This window comes from Arachis hypogaea, chromosome 16 (assembly GCF_003086295.3).
Source record: "Arachis hypogaea cultivar Tifrunner chromosome 16, arahy.Tifrunner.gnm2.J5K5, whole genome shotgun sequence".
NCBI lineage: Eukaryota > Viridiplantae > Streptophyta > Magnoliopsida > Fabales > Fabaceae > Arachis > Arachis hypogaea.
The window spans coordinates 1,987,840-2,011,012 of NC_092051.1; the positions used below are offsets into that span (position 1 = coordinate 1,987,840).

The 23,173-nt window shown below is 32.1% G+C and overlaps 3 protein-coding genes across 4 annotated transcripts; 2 read left to right on the forward strand and 1 right to left on the reverse strand.

Moving 5' to 3' along the window:
* Positions 1-1,789: 1,789 nt before the first annotated feature.
* On the forward strand, positions 1,790-9,126 carry LOC112754829 (sulfate transporter 3.1). The gene is made up of 12 exons (XM_025802612.3): positions 1,790-2,546; positions 3,382-3,589; positions 3,679-3,850; positions 4,169-4,234; positions 5,418-5,531; positions 5,969-6,085; positions 6,950-7,076; positions 7,653-7,939; positions 8,021-8,211; positions 8,312-8,397; positions 8,472-8,548; positions 8,666-9,126. Exons 1-12 carry the CDS (start codon positions 2,237-2,239, stop codon positions 8,852-8,854), a joined length of 1,944 nt encoding a protein of 647 aa, XP_025658397.1. The 5' UTR covers positions 1,790-2,236; the 3' UTR covers positions 8,855-9,126.
* A 967-nt stretch (positions 9,127-10,093) lies between these two features.
* Positions 10,094-12,019, forward strand: LOC112754420 (protein ANTAGONIST OF LIKE HETEROCHROMATIN PROTEIN 1). The gene is made up of 2 exons (XM_025802066.2): positions 10,094-10,473; positions 10,738-12,019. The coding sequence occupies exons 1-2, from the start codon at positions 10,308-10,310 to the stop codon at positions 11,805-11,807; spliced, it is 1,236 nt and encodes a 411-aa protein (XP_025657851.1). The 5' UTR covers positions 10,094-10,307; the 3' UTR covers positions 11,808-12,019.
* A 277-nt stretch (positions 12,020-12,296) lies between these two features.
* On the reverse strand, positions 12,297-20,447 carry LOC112754419 (protein NETWORKED 1D). Of its 2 annotated transcripts, XM_072219639.1 has the most exons (6): positions 20,424-20,447; positions 19,620-19,660; positions 18,969-19,188; positions 18,260-18,405; positions 13,875-18,034; positions 12,297-13,650 (listed from the first exon to the last, which is right to left on the reverse strand). In XM_072219639.1, the coding sequence occupies exons 4-6, from the start codon at positions 18,369-18,371 to the stop codon at positions 12,466-12,468; spliced, it is 5,457 nt and encodes a 1,818-aa protein (XP_072075740.1). In that variant the 5' UTR covers positions 18,372-18,405; positions 18,969-19,188; positions 19,620-19,660; positions 20,424-20,447; the 3' UTR covers positions 12,297-12,465. The 2 variants fall into 2 exon arrangements, with proteins under 2 accessions (XP_072075740.1, XP_025657849.1); XM_025802064.3 differs by lacking the exons at positions 19,620-19,660; positions 20,424-20,447 and adding an exon at positions 19,369-19,455.
* Positions 20,448-23,173: the final 2,726 nt, after the last annotated feature.

Genomic DNA, 23,173 nt, shown 5'->3' on the forward strand with positions numbered 1-23,173 from the left:
ATTACAAAATAACCCAACTATAGTTAAGTAATGACCAATTAAAATGTGACACATCATGAAGGGTAACTTACATGTTATTTTAGAGGGGATTGGGTAGAATTCACCTTTAAAATTATAATCACACACACAAATAATATTATTTGCATTCACATGCTTTACTCAAATATATGTATAATTCATACGCGTCTTCGCCATTTCACAATAAGAACACAAAGTTAAACGACCAGGTTCTTCATTCAAAATAATAAATTTCATTTATGCACACGTTAAATTATATCTTTATATTAACAAAACATTATTATATCCATATACAAGTTGCACATTATATTGGTCACGGGATGCTCTTAATTTGTACCATTCTTCTTCCGTACAATAAAACCACATAATGTTCCTCTATTTTAAGATTTTGTTTCTTTGTTTCTCAGGAAATTGTGGTGCATGCTGATGTACAATACTAATTAAAAAAGGGAAAATAATTATTGGAAAAACTTGCAAGCTAGTAACACTATATAGATTATGAAAACATACAAAATATAATAATTTACATGAAAATTTGTTTCTTTTTACTCTATAATAATTTCCATATTATTTATAATTATTTCATCTGTTCTATGCGACGAGCACGAGACTACCAGTACAAGTACTAAAAGAACGTACTTGTCACATGTGCGTGTGGTAATAATGTTATTCCATAAAATAATTTGTAATTATTTTATTTTACAATTTTTTAATTATTTTTTATTTTTATTTTGTGTTTTTTAATTACTGTATGTTAAAATAATTGAGTAATATTAGATAGAAATATAATAAATGTGTGATTATAAATTAAATATTAATTTAAACTATATTTGTAGGTTATTATCTTTTAGTATTATTGAAAATAATTATATTAGGTGTATATTAAAATTAGACACAAAAATCAGTTACTACTTACTAGAATAATATACACATTAAAATATATATTAAAAATAAATTAAATTATATATATATATATATATATATATATATATATATATATATATATATATATATAAATACAAGATAGTTGATTTTAATAGCTAATTTTAGTATGTAAATAATATTTTTGTAACTTATTTAAATGATTATACATAGATATATATAAACCTTGTAAAAATATTATTATGAATATATAATATGTTAATAAAATAGGTTTGAACAAAACTTTTGTCGTTGATTTTTAAATTATGTGGCTTGAAACCTTGTTTACCTCTTTTGGTTAGGCATTCACATATATACACTGTATTATGTTTCAACAAAAAAAAAAAAGAAGAAGAAGAAGAAACAAGAAACTCTATAGAGTTGATGAATGAATGAAGTGGCATTTGCCAAACTGTGTTGTGTAATTAAGCTTAAAGGAATAAGATACGTGAGCTTGTAGCATATTGCTACCATGTGTTTGGCAGGTATATACAAGACAAAAGACATGAGGGAGGGCATACTGGGAGAGTTCCAAACTATATAATCATTATAATTTCAATTTTCACTCACCTTATTATTAAGGGAACACTCAATAATATCCATCCATCTTGTTTTTCTTTGGTTAACATGTCACCTTCCCTTTAATTTCCAATTTCCACTAATCTCTTCATTGTGCTATCAACTATTCAATAATAATAATGTGCATGCTATCAAAAATTAATATAACTTACATTCACATCTATCTGGAAAAAAATGATTGAAGTACCGACTCTAAATTATGTGACACAAATTCATGTGATATAAAATCTTAGATTGAATAAATAATAATAAAGGGTCCATTTTGAAGCGCACTCAAAACTAGGAAAACGAAGAATGATCCAAGACCACATACACACACTGAATCCTTTTAGAAAAAGTCTAGTGACGAACAATTTTATTAAATTTTAGTCAACATGTAACTAGCAAAAAAAGTGAGTAATTTTTAATTATTGGATAAAATTTCACACCATTAAAATTAGGTGAAAACTCAGGTGAAGTTGACTTCACATGAATTTATTATTAATAACTATTTGATGACTACAAATCGATCACAAAAGTTGCTGACCCTTAACACTCCTCGTCTCTTTATATAAAGCCACACATCTCCAGCAAACACTCATCAGTTCTACCACCAAACTCAATTCCCCTCTCCCACCTCCATCCTTGTCATCACACCGCCATTTCTACACTTGTCAATAGTAACTGCCATTGCATTAATATAAAATTACTTTTGTATCGTATCGCAGACAGTTATATTATGGGTAATAAGGAGTGTCCAAATGGCGTGGCGATTCCGCCGCCGCAACCGTTTATGAAGTCGTTGAAGTACTCGTTGAAGGAGACGTTCTTCCCGGATGACCCGCTGAGGCAGTTCAAGAACCAGGCGGCGTCAAGGAAGGTGGTGCTGGCACTGCAGTACTTCTTGCCGATATGCGAATGGGGACCACGGTACACCCTCAGGTTCTTGAAATCGGACGTTATTGCCGGCATCACCATCGCCAGTTTGGCCATTCCTCAAGGCATCAGTTATGCTAAGCTCGCCAACCTCCCTCCCATTCTTGGACTTTGTGAGTATACTTTTATAAACAGTAAAAACAGGTGAAGTTGATAACTTAGAGAGTAATTCCATCGAAATTTAGTCTATTAATTTTGGTGGAAATTCAAGTGCAGTCGACTTTACATAAAATTGATAGTTAAGAGCCGTTAAATAAAAATTTAGTCAAATCAATCAAATTATTTAACGACTTTCGATTATTTAATTCCCGTAAAATCAACTGCACTGATTTTTTACCTTTATGTAAAAGTTGACTGCACAAACTCAATACTCATTGGCTTTATAATACACAACTATTAACATGGACATATCATACAAAATACATAAATTTTAAAATTATATAACGCACAAAAAATCACAACATATATAAAATATAAAACATTTTTTATATAAATTATAATAATATTTTAATATTTTATTAATATTAAAATATAAATTAATTTTTTATTTATTTTTGATAATTTTTTATTTATATAAAATATTTAAAATATTTTTATTATTTTTTAAATTTATTTTAAAATATATATTAAAAATAAAATTAAATATACCGACTTATAATAATATTCAAAAATGTTTAAATATGTATGGAAAATATTTTTTATTTTTTATTAAGTATAATTATATTAAATTATCTATTTTCATGGCATAAAATTATCTGCCTAATAAATGAATGACTTGTAAACAAAAAAGTTAATAAACAAAATTAAAAGGTTAATAATTTTAATTTATTTTGTTAATATCTGTAATGAATAGTTTAATATTTTTAGTTTAGTAATTGGATACCATATTTTTAGTTAATAATTTAAATATTATTGATTAATGATTTGAAGTGTATAATGATGCTGCAGATTCGAGCTTTATACCGCCATTGATATATGCAATGATGGGAAGCTCAAGGGATTTGGCGGTGGGAACGGTGGCCGTTGGATCACTTCTGATGGCGTCGATGTTGGGTAAGGAGGTTAATTACATCCATAACCCGCAGCTCTATCTACACCTCGCTTTCACTGCTACTTTCTTCGCTGGTGTCTTCCAAGCTTCACTGGGTCTCTTTAGGTAATTAATTCTGGATTATTATTTGTCTTATGCTAATGTGTTGGAGAGAGAAATGAATAATTAACAAGTGAATTATTATAAAATAATAGGTTAGGGTTCATAGTGGACTTTCTGTCACATGCAAGCATAGTAGGGTTCATGGGAGGAGCAGCAACAGTGGTATGCCTGCAGCAGCTCAAATCAATTCTGGGATTGGAGCGTTTCACACACCACGCTGATCTTGTCTCCGTCATGCGTTCTGTTTTCTCCCAAACTCACCAAGTAATTATTGTTTTTTTAACATATATAATACTGTTATTTAGATTATTTTTTTATCAATAATAGATTTATTATTGTAATTATGTTTTAAACATAAAAAATATATAATATATAAGATGTAATAATTTAATAAATATTTAAAAAAAAAATTTATTCTTTTTAATAATAAAAAATTTATTATTAATAAAAAAATAATCTAAATAACAAATATTTTTCTGTCCATTCTACAAAAACACAAAAGAGTAGGACATAAATTCACTTATACACTTTAGTATAATTGCTTTAATTAATTCATATTTGTTTATATATATTATATTGCAGTGGAGGTGGGAAAGCGCAGTGTTAGGATGCTGCTTCATATTCTTTCTTCTCATCACTAGATACTTCGTAAGTGATGCCTAACCCATACCTCTAATAATTTACTATTTTTTTATGAGAAAGTATGAGAAGCCAATGAAATATTTGTCCAATGTGTACAATGAAGATTTAGAGAATATTAGAGATATAATTATTAATGTTACTTTCTTTCATTAGCTGAAACTTTTGGGATGAGTGGTATCATGACATGGTATTAGAGTTCTAGATCCGAAAACTCATTCGATCTTTAGTGGACCAAAAAATAAATTTAAGCTTTTGAGAAGATGTTTATTATCTCTAATATTCGAATGGTTATTCTAGATAGTATGTGGGATGTTCATTTTGTACAAATGAACCATTGTCTCTCTAACGATTTTTTTTTATATATATATATGGCATATTCATGTACCACGTTTCATATTTTTTTAAGGCTACAACGCTAACTAATTAAACAATAGAAAAATAAGAAATTTTATTCATACCAACTATGAAGGGATAAGATGCAGCTTGTCACACTTCTTATATATTCTCTGCCCTTATAAATTATTATTTCGATGCCCCATATTTTGGGGAATAATGCTATTTAATTTCTAGAATCGGTATGTTTATCAATAATAATAATAATCTCCTAACTGAGTTAATTACTAATACTTTTTCCCTATTTGTGCAATTAGATATCCAATTCTTTCGTGATTCTTCCAACACCAACCATGCATCAAAAAGCATAGTATAGCAATATTTATATATAATGGATACTATTATTCCATAGAAAATGAAAAACAAAAAATTGAAGTGAAATCAATAATTGGATCGATTATTGTATTATAAATGCGAGATATTTTCTTTTAAATTAGTATAGTTTTAAAATAAGTTATACCCACTCTATTCTAATAAATAAATAATTCTTTAGTACATGAGAAATAATATGTAGTTGGAAGGAGTTGATGAACGAGAAATTGTTAATTAATTAATTAGCATAGTTAGCTTTATTTTCTTAAAGTTAATTTAACAAATATATTTATAATTTGTTATTAGAATTAAATAAACAAAACTTAAAATATATGACATTAGATTAAACATTTTAATAGTTAAAAATATAAATTAATAAATAATAAATAATAAATAATATTTAATCTCTTCGTATGTACATATCAAATCTAACCATACTAATATAAAACATAATTAATGACTGATATTAAAAGTACTGATGCAGAGCAAACAAAAACCGAAGCTGTTTTGGGTGTCAGCAATGGCGCCATTGACATCTGTAATTTTGGGAAGTCTCCTTGTCTATTTCACCCACGCCGAGAAGCACGGCGTTCAAGTGGTTAGCATTATTCCCATTTTTCTGTCCTCTTAAGTTTTTTTGAGAAGTGTTAGGAGTCGGCAACTTTTGTATTTTGTAACCATCAATTCGTCATTAATAGTCTTTTTATTGGTGTGAGATTATATCAAATGGTAGAAAATTACTCACTTTTCTTTTAATGGTTAAGTGCTAGACACAAAACACAAAAATTGCTGACCCCTTAAACTTTTCTTTTTTTTTATTGGTAGAAATTTAGGTACAACTACTTTCATCTGAAATTAATAGTTGAGAGTCGTTAAATAATTTGATAGGTTTGACTAAATTATCATTTAACAACTCTCGACTATTAACTTTAGGTGAAGTTTTATTTATTTAAATATTTATCCAAAGTATTATTAATAAAAAAAATAAATTTATGAAATAAAGAGTTAATTTAATTGTAACGGTGATTGGATCAGATAGGAGAATTGAAAAAGGGGCTAAATCCAGCATCAGTGACAGATTTGATATTTGTGTCGCCTTATATGAACACTGCCATCAAAACTGGCATTATCATCGGCATTATAGCCCTTGCGGTAAGTATCTCTCTAAATCTAAATCAAAATCAAAATCAAAATCAATCTCATTTTTCCTTTGGAACCTGGCAACCTTGTTAAATCTTACACTTGTTTGGTCCATTAAATCTCACTTGACCTAAACATTTCAACGCACTAAATAATTTTCTCATCTGTAATCAATGCCTAACCTTTGTCAAATAAGAAATTAAATACATATCATATGAGTAGGTAAATTAATCTAACAATTAACATTTAACATCATACCTAAGCGCCATTAAACCCACAAAAAAAAAAAAGAAAAAGAAAAAGGCGACACTAACTGGATATGGGCTTTGCAGTTGTTGGACTGAGTTCTTTGTAATTGTACCTAATGAAGATGTTAAAAAATCATTCTCAACCAAAAACATTACAGTCACCATTAGGCCCATGACCAAAAAAATGAGGTCCAACAGAAATGCTAATTACTTCAGTTTGACTAAACAACTTAATTAAATTCTTTCTGAAAAAATAGTTTATAAATAAGTTAGTTATTTTATATTTAGTTTTTTAATTCTAAAAGTGTTTATTTTAAAAGAAATGTGATAAAAAAATTTATTGTGAGACATTTCCATAAACACTTAAATAGTTTCTTAGAGAGCTACAATTTAGTTTTAAAAATTGCACCAGAGATTAATATTACTACTTTTTATAAGTCAAAAACTCAAAAAGAATAACTTTTGAAACTTTCCAAACAGACCTAAATATTTTGTTAAGCTAAAAGTTATTAACCTAATAAATAAGAAAATGAGTGCAATAGAGATTCTTATTTATACTAATCTAGCTTGTGATGTAGATGACATAAACAATGCAAGGTCCTTAACTCTTGAGGACTGACTTGTGCAGGAAGGAATAGCAGTTGGAAGAAGCTTTGCAATGTTTAAGAATTACCATATTGATGGCAACAAAGAGATGATAGCTATTGGCACCATGAACATTGTTGGTTCTTTCACCTCTTGCTACCTTGCAACCGGTACTACTTAGTACTTAGCTTCTTTCATTAGTAATCTATGAAACACGGACACTTCGTTGAGTTATCATGTTCGCGTGTCGGACACATTTTAGACACGACACTCACCGACACTCGTTCGATATGTGTGTCTACTGTGTCCAACCGTATCTTAATAAAAAATAAAAAATTCTTCTCCAGACACGCCTGGACACACCTAAATACCATCATATGTCCACGTGTCCAGTCATATTCTTAAAATAAATTTAAATATAGTATATATTATTATTTATTAAAACAAAAAATATTTTAAATACTTGATATAATTAAAATAAGACATTAAAAATAATTAAAAATTTTAATATCAATAAAATATCAAAATATCATTATAATTTATCTAAAATCTAAAATATACTTTATTTTTATATATACCGTACATCATAGTTAGTAACATATATCTGTCATTAAAATTAAGGAGACCTAACTTATCCTAAAAGCTAACTTTAGATATAAGGGTTGTCGCACATTTATAAAGGTTATCAGACTTTCAATTTTACACGATACAGGACTTTAAAAATGAATGCATGTTTGTTGTTTCAGGACCATTTTCGCGTTCGGCTGTAAACTACAATGCTGGGTGCAAGACTGCAGCATCAAACATAGTAATGGCAATAGCAGTGATGTTGACATTGTTATTCCTAACACCATTGTTCCATTACACTCCACTTGTGGTACTATCTGCCATCATAGTATCTGCAATGCTCGGCCTCATAGATTATGAAGCAGCAATCCACCTCTGGAAAATCGACAAATTCGATTTCTTAGTCTGCATTAGTGCATATATCGGTGTCGTCTTTGGCAGTGTCGAAATTGGTTTAGTAATAGCAGTAAGTATCACTCTCATGATTGTTTAATCATAGTCACTTGTATAATATAAAGTTTAATAACATGAATATGTGATTTTGCAGGTAGCAATATCTGTACTTCGTGTACTGTTATTTGTTGCAAGGCCAAGGACATTTGTTTTAGGTAACATTCCAAATACTGGAGCATATAGAAATGTGGAACAATATCCCAATGCAAAACACATTCCTGGAATGCTAATTCTTGAAATTGATGCACCAATTTACTTTACCAATGCAAGCTATTTAAGAGAGAGGTAAGAACTAAGAAGGCAGTCCTAGTTGTTTCTATTTTATTCTACATGCAAATTTAGTACTGGAAACTAATTAACTGAAGAATTTAATTTGTGATCATAGGATCACCAGGTGGATTGATGAAGAGGAGGACAGAATCAAAGCTTCAGGACTGAACAGTTTGCAGTATGTGATATTGGATATGACTGGTAAGTTAATTATTATATATGAAGCAACTAATCAGGATTTTGAGTCTAATTTGTAGTGTTAATTTTATTTGCAGCTGTTGCAAACATTGACACAAGTGGAATAAGTATGTTTGAAGAGGTCAAAAAGATTGTTGAGAGAAGAGGACTACAAGTAAATTATTCTCCTCTTGTGTTATGTTGCAACATTTTGTTTTACAGAGAAATGATTTATTATCCTCTTAACTAGTATTCTTAACCATTTTGTTTTGCTCCTTTTCTTTGTGAATAGTTGGTTCTGGTGAATCCTGGGAGTGAGGTGATGAAGAAACTGCATAAAGCAAAGTTCCTTGATGAAATAGGGCAGAGGTGGGTGTACCTAACAGTTGAAGAGGCTGTTGCAGCATGCAACTTCATGCTCCATACATATCAACCAAACCCCAAGAAAGATGAATCAGGAGGAGGATGGAACAATGTCTGATTCAAATGTAATTAAACACTGATCTTGATCATGTATAAGCCAAAAATTTTGAATCACAGCCAAGTTATCATAACAGTGTGTGACATGATGGAGATAGTGAAAATCATACTTAGAGGGCATCATAGTAAAGACTAAAGAGGAAGATGCTAATAATTTGTCTAAGTTTGTGAGGCCCCAGTTGGAAGTTAATTAAAGAAGTTTCCAACAGAGGGTATATAGTCTATGTACTGAGTTTGATAATCAATGGAATTGACATGAAATTCTCTATGAAATGAATAATGTATATAGTTAATAAATCTTAACCAAGAAGCCCAGCTATTCTTCTTGAATATTTAGTCAAGAATTTGACACACTATACATGAGAAGAGTTTTGTTGTCAAACATTTATCTCCTTATATTCATAATTTTTATATTGATGTGGTTAGAAGTTTATAATCCATTCAAAATAACCAAGCTCCTCTTCTCTAGTGTTCAATAATATGTATCTTAAAGACGTGTTTGGATGAGTTTTTAAAAAAAATCTTTTTTTATATTTGAGCATCTCATGCAAAAAGATTTTTTTATTTATCAATTATATTTGGATATAACAATATAAAAGTATTTTTTTGTTTATTTATTACATAAAAAACATCTTATTTTAAGGAAAAAAGATGTAAATTATAGCTTCTCAAAAAAAAATTCTTTTGATTTTTTTAATACTTTTACTTTTACTATTTGAAATTTGTCAAACACGCTAAAAAATAAAAAAAGATCTTTTTCATTGAAAAAAAATCTTTTTTTTATCAAAATAATGGTGCCCAAACAAGCACTAAATCCAATTATTTAAATTCTTAATAACAAAGTACTTATAATAATGAGAACTCCATAAAAAAAAGATAATAATAATAATAATAATAATAATAATAATAATAATAATAATAATAATAATAATAATAATAATAATAATAATAATAATAATAATTTATTATAGACTTTCTTCTAATCTAGTGTTTAGGTATTTTCTAATTTTAAGTTGTTATAATTTAGAAATTTCAAGCTACAATAATACCATATTTGGTTAACTTTTTTAATAAGTTTTTTATTATAAATTTAGAAAAACCACATATTTTGGTAATTATATATACTATAGTTCTTAAAACGTATAATCGATATTAATTTTCACTTTGTCAACTTTGGATTTTGGCACACTTCATATTTTAATATTTTGTTTTATTATTTTACTCTTAAAATGAATATTAGAGTCAATAGATATTCCACTTCAAAGTACAAATAAGGCATCTCAATTAAGTTGAAAATGCATTGAAATTAATAAAAATTTTGAAAACATTCTTTTCCTTTTTTGAAAAAGAAAAAAAAAAATTAAAAGCCTAACCCCAAAGATAGTGTGAGGTAGCTTGAATTTGACTTCACTTTACTCGTGGTGCTGGTGTTTGCTTTGTTGAAACTTGAATCAATGGCACCGCTGCAGAAGAAATCGAGCAAGACGAAAAGGAAGAAGAAGAAGACTAAGAAATTCAAGAAGCGCAGCAGTAAAGAGATCACCCTTGTCCCCGTTGAGCCCCGAACCGGCGAAACCGATTGGTGGGACTCTTTCTGGCACAAAAATTCCACTGCTCCAGGTACCCCCATTATTCTCCTCTTTCAAAGTTTCAAACTTTTATATCCATTCTTCCTTTTAATGCAGGTGTTTCTGTATTGTTATCACTTTCTGTTGTCAATTGTTAACATCTCTCAAATTTTATGTCTAGTTGGTAAAGTAAAAAGGGGAAAAGAAAGGATTTTTCAAATTGGGTATCTGGTATTATTAGCTTCTCTGGTTCCTTGTGTTAGATTTGATTGTCTTATGGATATGGTTGATGAATAATGCAATTGTTAACTTGCAGGGTACAGTGTACCTACTGATGAGGCAGAAGGGTTTAAGTATTTCTTTAGGATGTCACAGAGTACTTTTGAGTACATATGTTCTCTTGTTAGGGAGGATCTCATATCTAGGCCTCCATCTGGCCTAATCAACATTGAGGGAAGGCTTCTCAGTGTTGAGAAGCAGGTTGCCATTGCCCTTAGAAGGCTGGCATCTGGCGAGTCTCAGGTTTTAGTTGGAGCCGCCTTCGGTGTTGGCCAATCGACTGTCTCTCAGGTCACTTGGAGGTTCATTGAGGCACTGGAGGAACGTGCCAGGCACCATCTCAATTGGCCTGATTTCGACAGGATGCAAGAGATCAAGCGTGGTTTCGAAGTGTCCTACGGGCTGCCTAATTGCTGTGGAGCTGTTGACGCGACACACGTCATGATGACCCTTCCGGCGGTGCAGACCTCGGATGACTGGTGCGATCAGGAGAAGAATTACAGCATGTTATTGCAGGGGATTGTGGATCACGAGATGAGGTTCATTGATATGGTCACTGGTTTGCCTGGGGGCATGACATATTCCAGATTGTTGAAGTGTTCGACGATTTTCAAACTCACCGAGAATGGGGATCGTTTGAATGGAAATGTAAGGACTTTAGGTGGAGGGGATGTGATAAGAGAGTATATAGTGGGTGGCCACAGTTATCCTCTTCTTCCATGGCTTATGACTCCTTATGAAGGGAATAGCATATCAAGTGCACAGTCCATTTTTAATCATAAACATGGGCCTGTAAGGTTTCTTGCAGTGAGAGCATTATCACTGTTAAAGGGAGGTTGGAGAATCCTCAGTAAGGTTATGTGGAGACCTGATAAAAGGAAACTACCAAGCATTATCTTGACATGTTGTTTGCTTCATAACATTATCATTGATTGTGGAGACACCTTGCATCCAGATGTTGCCTTGTCGGGTCATCATGATTCGGGATATCGTGAACAGCATTGCAAGCAAGTTGATCCAGCAGGGAAGGCCATGAGAGAAAATTTGTGCAAGCATTTACAACATGCTAAGCAGTTACATGTCCATGGTAGTTCTGATGTTTTGTGAATCTGATCTAAAATGACTTTTGGTGTCAGCATTCTGATGCAGAACTTAGAACTGAGTTGTTTCGGAGTTGAGTTTAGCATAAGTTTCTTAATCTCCTTGTATTTTGTGAATGTAATTTTAGGTTTGTTACTTTTGTGGATAACTTATTGCAAGAAATATTTCTGATCATAATTCAAGAGGCTTAGAGGCACACCCTCTCCATTCTTGTTGCATTTTATGCTGATGGAAAGATTCTTTAAAGCACAAACAAAACGAAGAAAAAGAAGGGCAATAAAATCATGTGACTCTCAATAGTAAAGATAGCACATTTTGAGATTAAATAGATAAATGTTCAATTGTTCATTTGATAGTTTCTTGTTCTGATTCTTAGCAAGTCTTTTTTGTCAATGTCATTGTCACCTACTAGCAAACCCCAAAAGTGATGGCCATGATATGGACCGCACTTCTAACCAAGAAAAAAAATATATAAGATGAAGATCACTCGGAAAATGAAATGGTGAAAGTTTCATCCTACTCTTCTTCAGAGTGAACTTGACATAACATGTACATCAGGGAAAGGTTCAGTGTCATCTCTAGGCTACAAAGAAAAACTTAGAAACAGGAAAGTTAATCTTTTTAAGTAACTAATGTACTGAACTGTGCTTAAAATTAAGCTGAATCAATCTCCCTTAGTAGGAGGTTGTATGCATGCACAGAAGTGCGCTTTCTTCTTCTTCCTCAACTGGTACTTGATTCTTGTCTGACCATAGAGATAATCTCGCAAAAGGACTCTCGAATTTGGATCATCAACCACTGTCTTCCCCCTGGCTTGTTTTTCTTCGTTCAACTTCAGCAGCAAAAATTGCAGTCTTTGCACCTCCAACTGCAGCCGTCCTATCTTTTCAGATCCTCTCCGAGCCCGTGCCGAAATTCTCATCCTTCTGACACCACCACTCTCATCTGAATCTGTTGAGGACCTCCCAGCAGAGGACAAGGCACCACCTTGGACACTCTTGACCAACTTGTGGTTGGCATCAAATAGCTTTGTGATGGACTCCTGAGCAGCTTCTAGCTGCTCTTTCACATTGTCATACTCAACATCTTTTCCTCTTGTGCTCTTCTCACTAATTTCAATCCTCTTGATCAAATCTTGTACAGTAATTTCAAGATTTGTCAACTTCTGAGCATCAGAATCAAGTTTTTCTAAAACCTTTCTCCTGTTGCCTTCTTCACGTGACTGTGTTGAACTTCTTGGGACCTCTACTTTGTCCACACTCAATTCCTTCTCAGTGAAGAAATGTGCTGAAGGATATCTGTTTTTCAGTTCCTTGATTGATCCCTGGCGACGGTAGCCAGCAGGTGCAGCGGCCATCCTCTGAGAGTTGCTGACTTTCAGGCCAATTGTGCCATCCCTGTTAGCAGTTTCCCACAACTCCAGCAACTGTTCATCCGATTCAAGAGTTCCTCTCCTACTAACACCAAAAGATGAACATTCAGCCATTTGATCAAGCATGATGTCTTTCGGCAGACACTCAATCTCTGTTATGGGGATATCTGGCACTGACTTCCCTGTCTTATGTTCGCGAAAGGATCCACCCCGACGCTCCTTTGCTTCATCCATCTGAACAGCATGCCAATTTGGTTGAATATTCACTTGGCGCCTGCTGATTCCAGGTTTTAACTCTTGAATCTCTCTCATTTCAGTCTTGGGATTGAAGCTTTCATTCATCTGTTTAACAGCCCCTTCAATTGCATTGATCCTTTTCTGCATGTCTTGGAAATCTGGAAGTGATGGTGCAGTAGTATCCTGATAAACACCAGTTTGCCGACCACTAGTGCACTTCTGATTTACCAAATTCTGAACCTGGAAATGATCATTTAAACAATATATTGATAAAATATTTCAATATTAACTGGTGCCAAGCTTATCACAAATAATCAAATAACCAGCCATTAGGATAAAATGAGATTTAATGGATATCTAAATTATGGTCTAGAGACTCAATTGGTTTATTTTACTAAATAATATATTCGGAACTTGAAAAAAATGAGAATAAATAAAATAGAGAGATTTATGCTGATTAATACCTTTGATTGTTTGTAGTCAATAGATTTTGCAGGTAAGAGAGTGTGCATCTCCAGGGATGTTATGCAATCATTCAAAGCACTGACAGCAGGAACATAAGCAGCCAACTGACGCTGTAGTCTTCCATTTTCGCCTTCTAACTCATTAACTCTTTCTTTCAGCCTTTCACTTTCCATACCCTTGAAGTTGCTTCTGCGTTCAAGATTCTGACATGCTTCAGCTAGCTCATGGACCTTCCCTTCAAGTAACGCCTCGTTGACAGCAGAAATTTGTAGTCCGGAAAAAAGGGAGGCAGCATGAGTTTCCCATTGCTGTATCTCCCTTGTTCCTTTTTGTAGTTCATAACTGAGCTCCTGCTCCCTAAGTTTAGTTTTCCTAAGTTCTTGCTGCAGATGCCTCATTTCAGCCTCCAACTTCTGATTCACTTCACAAAGGCATCCAAGCTCTTGATCTTGGCGATCCTTCTCCGATGACAATTCCAAAATTTGGCTAGCTTGGTGTTCAAGTAATCGCCTGGCCTCATCATACTTGATCTTAAGATGTTCCACCATTCTCTGCAATTCTGTTTTCTCATCGCGTAAAGCACTAAACATCTCTGCGGCTTTCAGAATCTCTTTTTCCTTCTGAGACAACAATTGCTTTCCAATTCTAACCTGAGAATTTAGTTGATCATTGACAGATTCAACTAGTTGTAGTTCAATGTTTGACACCACAAATGACTCTTTCAGATGTGAATTTCCAATCTTCAGATCTTCCATTTCAGATGCCATTGTTTTCAATCTCTCCTCAAGGTTGGTATTTACCGAACATAGTCTTTCAAGATCTTCACTCAGCTCCTTAAGTGCTAGGAGTTTTTCAAAGATGATGTTCTGATAAATCAGAGAAAGATTAGATTGAGCTACTGTCTCATGAATCATTGCACAGATTTCTTCTTCCAAGTTACTTTTCTCTTCCGCCAGATCTAGAAATCTTCTCAACAGAGTACTTTTCTCCTCAGATGTTTTGCAACTTTCTTCTTGTATGTTCTTGTGAGCCTCTTCCAATTCTGACAGCTGTTTGCATAGATTCTCGATTTCAGTCGCCATCACTTTCATTTTCTGTTCTCCCCTTCTTATTGTCAACTTCAGGTCCTCATTCTTCTCCAGTATATTTTTGACATCCGTTTGCAGTGCCAAGAACTCCTTAGACTGGGTCCTCAACTCCTCATCAAGGGTATCCCTTTCTGTCACAAGATTTTCTGCTTTTGATTTCAATTGCCTGAGGAATGTGACAAGAACTGAATTCTCAATGGCAATTTTCTCACTTTCATTGCAAGCTGTGAAGAAACAATCTTGTGTCTCCTCAAGTTTGCTATGTATATGGTTCAGAAGCTCCTGATTTTCAATAATATCTTCACACGTGTTCTCACTGTTAATGTCAAGAGTCTTCGATATCTGAAGCAGCCCGATCCTTAGTATTTTAATTTTCTCTGACATGGAGTTCTCATCAACCTGCTTTTGAACATTGTCATTCTCCACTTTCGATATCAATCTATCAGACATTTTGGATGCCTCCAAGAGTCTCTGACTCTCTACTAGCAGTGAAAAATTCTTTTGCTCCAGATCCATGATGCTTTTCTGCAAGATGAAAATTTCCATTTGAGCATGGACAGCCCCTTCTACTTCCTTGTCATATTCCCCTTTCCAGTGATTGGCATCTTCTTGGAGAATATGAATCATGAATTCCTTCTCAGCCAAATTATCTTCATTCAACTGCACAACTCGAGAATTCTCTTCTCTTTCGGCATATAAGGAAACCAGCAGCTCTTCAACCTTTTGAAGTGCGGACTCCCTTTCCAACTTTAGATCCAGATGCTTCAGTTCAAGTTCGGTGCGTTGTTTCTCGAGATCTTCTAGTGTTTGATGAGCCACTGTCAATTGTGAAATCAAGTATTCTTTTTCAGAGGAGAGACTGGACTTCTCATGATCAAGTGACTGGCAAGAGTCTTCTAAGATCTTTGACTTTACCCTTAATCCTTCTAGCTCAGCATTCACATCACATAGTGAACTTTCTAAAATCTTGTTCTTCTCTGAGAGTTTCTCCAGATTTTCAGCTGTGGTTTGTAACTGAGAAAACAAGGTTGCCTTCTCCGCAGCGAGAGTGGAATTCTCAGCAAGCAAAGATTGGCAAGTTTCTTCTAATACCTTTACCTTTTCTCTGACAGCCTCCAGCTCAGCATTCAAATTTGAAAGAGAAATCTCCATAACAGAATTTTTCTCCAACAGCTGTTCCATGATTTCCAGTCTTTGCAGAAGAGATGCTTTCTCATCTTGATTTACCTTGCATGCCTCCTTCAGCTTTGAGTTCTCATCTTGCAATTTCTTTGCGGATGAGGCAAAGTCTTGTGTGTCTAAGCCAGTTGACCTTACATCCTCCATCATGGATTCATGCCTTTTATTCACACCATTAAGCTCCTCTTTGAGACAATAAATTTCCTGTTGAAGAGCATTTCTTTCATCGACTCGCAGTCCAACCTCCTGTTCAAGTTTCTTGATTGTCGCCCTCAAGTTCAATATCTCATTCTCCAAATTCTTTATGGTCAAGGATGAAGACAATTTGACATCATCTAGAATTTTGTTTTCCTCCTTGACCCTGTGAACTTCATCCTCTAAAGCTTGATTTTGGGACTCCATATTATGGACCACGGCTGCAAGAGATCTAAGATCATCCTGTGATTTAGAATGTAAATTCTGGAGAGTTTGGAAAGCAGTCTCAGCGTCAATAAATCGCAACCGTTCCTCTTGTATGCTAGTCCAAAGTCTACTCAATTCCTTCTGCTTTTCACTAAATTCTTCACTTTGGGAACTTATCTTCTGTGTTAATGACTGCAATTCGGATTGCAGAGACAGATTTGATGTTTCCAGGTGAAGACACTTCTGTTCAGAACTTTTTAACTTCTCAGCCTCATCAGCTATCTTCGATTTTAGCTTATACACCTCCTTTTCAGCACATGAGAGTTTATGCTTCAAACTGGAAATTATCTCCAAGCATTGCTCGTATCGAAGGGCTGCATCTTCTTTCTCTTCAGTAAGTTTAGCAATATCCAACTTCAACGCCTCAACTTCACTTCTAGCTATATTAGCTTCCTCATTCAATCTCCTTGCATTCTCTTCAGCTTCTTCTAATCTCTCCTCCAGTTTTGACAATGAATCCAAGGAGTGGTTATTTCGGGCAACTGCAGCTTCTTTTTCAGTTTCTATTCTAGCAAGGTCATGCTTAAGGGATTCGGTTTCAGTTTCAGCTTTAATAGCGCGATCATTAAGTTCTCTTACATCATCATGAGCAGAAGAGATGCTTAGCTCCAGAGTAGATATTTTCTCCAAGCACTGCTGGTACTGAAAAAGATTGGCTTCTCTTTCTGCCTGCAATACAACAAGGGCTTCCTTCAAGGTCTGGACTTCGGCTTCAGCTTTGCTCGCGCGTTCGTCAAGTCCTTGAGAATTCTCCCTTGCATTAGACACTTCTGATTCCAGATTGGACAATCTCTCCAAACTCTGCTGATACTGAAGCAATCCAGCTTCCTTTTCACTTTCCAATTTAGCAAGAGCTTTCTTTAAGGCCAAAATTTCTGTCTCGGCTTTAGTCATTCGTTCAGACTCGGATAAGCCTTGACTTCCATTGTCATGGCTTCCATTCTTTAACCCATTAGTCTCCTCTGAATCAAGAAAAGTGAGGCCCCTTTTAGCACGCCCTTCCAAATGCTTCACATGACTTGCATCTTCTCCTAACATGAAGAGATCATTGAGCTGTTTTAGACCCATTTTGCTTATAGCAGTATCAGGTTCATAATTAGGAGCTCCATGTTGGTCAAATAATCCATGTGAATGGTGAGGCGTCACCGGTGTGTGTGGCTCAGTCTCTGTGGAAGAAACTAAAGGCAAATCATCTGCTGGTACTGGAGGCACTTGATTAGGAAATGCTTCAGCCATGGTACGATGAGCCTGGCGAATTACTCCGGTTGCATGATCATATCTCTCTGCCAATGCCCGGTATGCACGGTAAAACTCTTCAACCAATTTCATAAGCTCCGGCCGTTTCTTATAATACATTTCAGCCCTTCTAGCAAAGGAATCTGCATCCTCTTCAATAAGCTTAATCATTTGCTTCACCTTGACATCCATATCTGTTCATCAAGAGATGATGTGCTTAATTCAAATGTGTTTGAGAACACCATATGGTTATTAATAACAAAATCTCAACCTATTACTTCAAAATTATGTTTTGTAAAGCACGATACAAATATCAGTAGTTATGTATGATAGGAAAGAATTAAGAACAATAACAAAGGGTGCAAGAGGATGAATCATAACAATGTCAACATCTTTAGCAGAAAGAGATAAAGTATTACCTGTGAGATTTTCTTGGAGCCATTTGGAGTTCTTGGGGCTTATGTGACTGTCCCACCACCATGAATATTTCCTCTTAGAGTCAGAATCAGAATGTGACAGAGCCGCAGCCATCACTTAGGGAACCCAGCACTGTGTCTTCTGAGTTCTGATGTTGAAAGAAACAACATCAGTGAAAAAACATCAAGAAAGAAAAATCAAAGTAAAACCATAAGCAACTAAATGTGCATTTGACAGCAAATGCAAGCACAGTTACTCAAATTATGGGAAGCAAAATTCTCTCATGGCCACTTGCATTTGCATAGAATCATCGATACAGACATAAAAGAAATGAAAAATCCTCAGTTTCAGATAAACCATAGCCTGGTAGTTGAAGCCTTTGATTCCAAATGTGAATGAAACAAAAGTCTGACAAGTCAGAGCTTGAACTGATCCCAACAAAATAGGAAGGAAAAAGAATAACTAAAATTCATCCAACAAAAAAAATTGTTTATAGAATTTGGCTAGTAAACAAGAACATAAATTAGTGAAACTACTATGCATCAGATTATTCTTTTTTCTTCAAACCCCATGATCAATATATCAAACACCAATGAAAGACTAAGATCAGTTAAAAACTAAAATGCTCATAATTCAAGAGAAGAAATCACTCCATGAAGAACTGTAACAATATAACTCCATAATTCAGATAAAAAGAACAAAGAAACTCACCAACAGAAAAAGGAAACTTCAGCTTCCAGTTACCAGAGACAACACAAAAGAAACATTTCTTTGTTATTCAATCCATTGCATGAGTTCAGCCCATGTTGGTTAGATCTCTGTGTTTTCTGTTGTTGCAGTTTAGAATGTTGTGTTTCTCTCTCTTGCTTCTTCTTTGGTTTGCTTTTTATGGAGCATAGGTTGGTAGCAGTGTCCTAAGCATCTCTCATAACTGTTAAAGTGTAAAGCAAACAAAAAACAATACAAAACAAAGTTGGCAGAGACTCCAAAAAGAAAAAGGAATGAAAGAAAAATAGATGTATGAATAAAACCATTAACACAAACATTTTATCATACAATTGGTATGCAGAATAATCATGTTTTGATATGTAATTTAGAATCTGATACTCACATTCAATGCCTTAATTTGGTACATCAATTTTGGAAATGAGAGATTGTAGCGGAAATGGAAAGCAATATTTCTGGGATATGATTTTAGATTCTCAAGCTAAGTCTTTTTAATTTTTATTCGATTTTTACTTGAATAATAATAATAATAATAATAATAATAATAATAATAATAATCATAATAATGATAACTAAGTCGGGTCTAGTGATTAGCTCGTTAATCTACTTTAAGTAAGTATCGAATTCAAATCTCACCTTGTAATGGAGTTTAATAGCGTGGCAGATTAGTCCTTGACCTGTCGAGTTAGGAGATAAATTAAATTAAATTATGTTAGTCAAAATATTTCATTTTTTGTACTTATTTATTTTTATATTTTTAAAGGAAAACTCCATATCCGAAATACAATATTGAATAACACGAAATGTATGTACAACATATAATTACAAATAAATTATTAAGGATTTACCTAAAAAGTGAATTAAGAATGTTAGTTAAAAAAATTAAATTAGAAAATTTTAATTTTTATAATTTATTATCAATGCAATAAAAATATTAGAAAATTGTTTCTATTAATCTATTTAAATTATCTATTTGTGATATTCTTGGCAAGATCGTATTATTATTATTAATATATTAATATATTAATATATATGTATAAAATTAAGAGTCAAATTAAATGTACCAAACGTTGTTGCGTATATTTTACGAGGAAATAAATTTTACGTTTGGTTAAAGGAGTTAATGCAATGTGAAATCAAATCGTAGTATCCAATTCTCCATCTACCACCAAATTATCAAATTAATACGTTGACCAGTGACGACTTCTCCGTCAAAATTTATTTAATAATAATAATAATAATAATAATAATAATAATAATATATTTACCAAAAAAAAATAATAATTTGTTCTTGTTGCCGTTGCTGCAATGGTGAGTCATTGGATGAATACTGAAAACTGAAAAGATAAAGAAAAGCAAAACACTATGCTAATAATAATAATAATAATTGTGCCAAAATAATGGTATACACAAAAGAGAAAATGTCATACACGCTCCTACCTGAATCTACCAAAAATATGTAATGACTCTTTCTTTTTGTTTCACCTTTTTTTCTCAGGCAATAATATCGATTGCTTGCTTTAACAACCCTACTTATATATGTGTACCATACAAAGCAAGCTAAATTACATGTGTACCCTACTTATTTTTGATTTAATTGGCAAATGACAAAAGAGAGATGAAAGTAGTGGTGGGCGCAAGCTTAGGACGGTGATCCTCCATTGATGCCACCACCACTCATCCACCGCCGCCCCCAACAAATTCCTTTTATTCCCATTAACCTATTCACACGTGCTTTTCGTGCATCAAATTCAACCCATGAAATTAAAATTGAATAAATGCTGTTTATCTATGTATCTTATTATTATTTACCAATTCACATGCATGGCTACAAGTGCATTGTTCTTGACCTAATATGCCGGTTATTATATGAAACAAGTCCTCACTCTACATAAGTAGGTATTTTTAGGTATTACTTATTATATATTTAGTGGGGTCAATAGTCAAATTTGTATATATATAAAAGATTGTTTATTTTTTTAATTAATTTTAAAAAAATTAAATTAGTTATATTAGCTTCTAAAAAATAAATCATAAATTAAATTAATTTTTTTATTAGTTAGATAATAACATATTACGTGACATAATAATATAGTAATTTAATGTCATATATCACAAAATAATTGGTTTGATATATTAAATTAGTCACATGTAACATGTGGCTAATTTTTGTTGTTATGAAAGTATAAGTGGTGATATATCTTGATATTGTAATTTTTTGTGTTTTTTAAAACTGTCGAAAGTACACAAATCGGAGGGGCCGATTTCTGTACCTCAAATTTTTTATTTTTTTTAACACAAATCGGACGGTCCGATTTGTGTACCTCTCGGAAATCGGACGGTCCAATTTCTGTACCTTTAATAAATCGGACGGTCCGATAACACCCCAACAATTCACATTTTAAAAAAATACTACTACCACTCCAATATTAAAAATAAAAAATTCGTAACATGTCACATGTGTCATATATTTTGATATATCATAAATTTATTTAGAGTCGTATAAATCTTTAAGAGTACATATATAAATCATTTTCGTTCTTAAAACTTAAAAAATTGATCAGCTTACAAAGAATAATTTAATATAAGGACCTGCGTGTGTATTTCAGTGACAAAAATAATTTACATATGTAGTTTAGATACTAATTTAATTTTAAATAAATTTATGACATATCAAATAATACGCAATATATTGATTTAATATATTATTTAATTATTTTATGATACGTAATATTAATTTATTATATTATTATATCACGTGATATTTAATGTAACATATTATCATTTAATTAACAAAAAAACTAATTTAACTTAACTTCTATCTGCTAATAACTAATATATATATATATAACTAATTTAATATTTTTAGGACGAATTTAAAAAAAGAGTGTTATCCAATGTTTAGTGTGTTAAGTATATAATATAATTATAATAAAGTGTGGCTGTGATGGATCTCAATTGCACGCGTATTACATCCACCTTGTGGCTATAATTATTGCCTTCTAACTTCGTTTCAAAGTTTGCACCATTGTCTACTAATTTGATATTTCTGCATGCGCCATGCCATCAAAAACTAAATAAAAAATAATATATTTTGTCTATAATGTTTTAAATCTTTTACATTTATTTTTAATATTTAATTTAATTTAATTTTAAAACTTATTTCAAAATATTAGAGATAAAGTTAAGTAAATTTAAACGTTAAAAATAATTTTAAAAATTTTGTAAATATTAAAAATAAAAAATATATTTCATGCTCTAAAACAATATATCATCTACATTATACTACACAGCGTGGGAAACTCAATACATATTCATTAAAGTTTGTTTATCATGAACGATAGGATTTAATTTAATTTTCTTAAAAAAAGCCGTTTCCTAGCCATATATACTATTTGTTGTGTGAATTATGAATATTTTATTGAGTTGTTGTATTTGTGTATCAGATACATTTTAGATATAATATTCGTCTAATATACATATTTTTTGTGTTTAACTGTGTCTTAATAAAAAATAAAAAAAAAATTAAATATATTTAGACACATTTAAATATCATTACCTGTCAACATATCTAGTTTTATTTTTAGCTTTTTAAAATAAATTTAAAAATAGTATATATTATTATTTATTAAAATAAAAAAATTTTAAATATTTTATATAATTTAAAAAATATTTAAAATAATTAAAAATAAATTTATATTTTAATATCAATAAAATATTAAATTATCATTATAATTTATCTAAAAATAGATATTTTATATTATATTATATTTTATAAAAATTTTAAAATTCAAATATTTCATGTTGTATCTTTTTTCGTATTCATATGATGCCATGGATATTAGTGTAGGATGAGCTTGATCATTTCCTAAGAAAATAAACTAATCATAGTGGAAAAAATTTTAAAGTGATTGAAGGAGTGAAAGACGGGAATATAATTGAACCATTTCATTTCATCAGATGCATGATGAGGATGGATATCTTCACTTTACAAAAGTAGTAGCAGATCCAACGCATTCTTCGTTTATTATAGGATATAAGGATAGTAATTAAACAATAAATACTAGCAAAACCAAAAATCAAAACCAAAATAACAATTAAAAAAAAAAACATTAGGAAATGAATGGCAAATAATGAGTCCTTTTGCTTCTCGTTTTTATATTTTGTATTTTGTATTTTTTTTAGTTTTT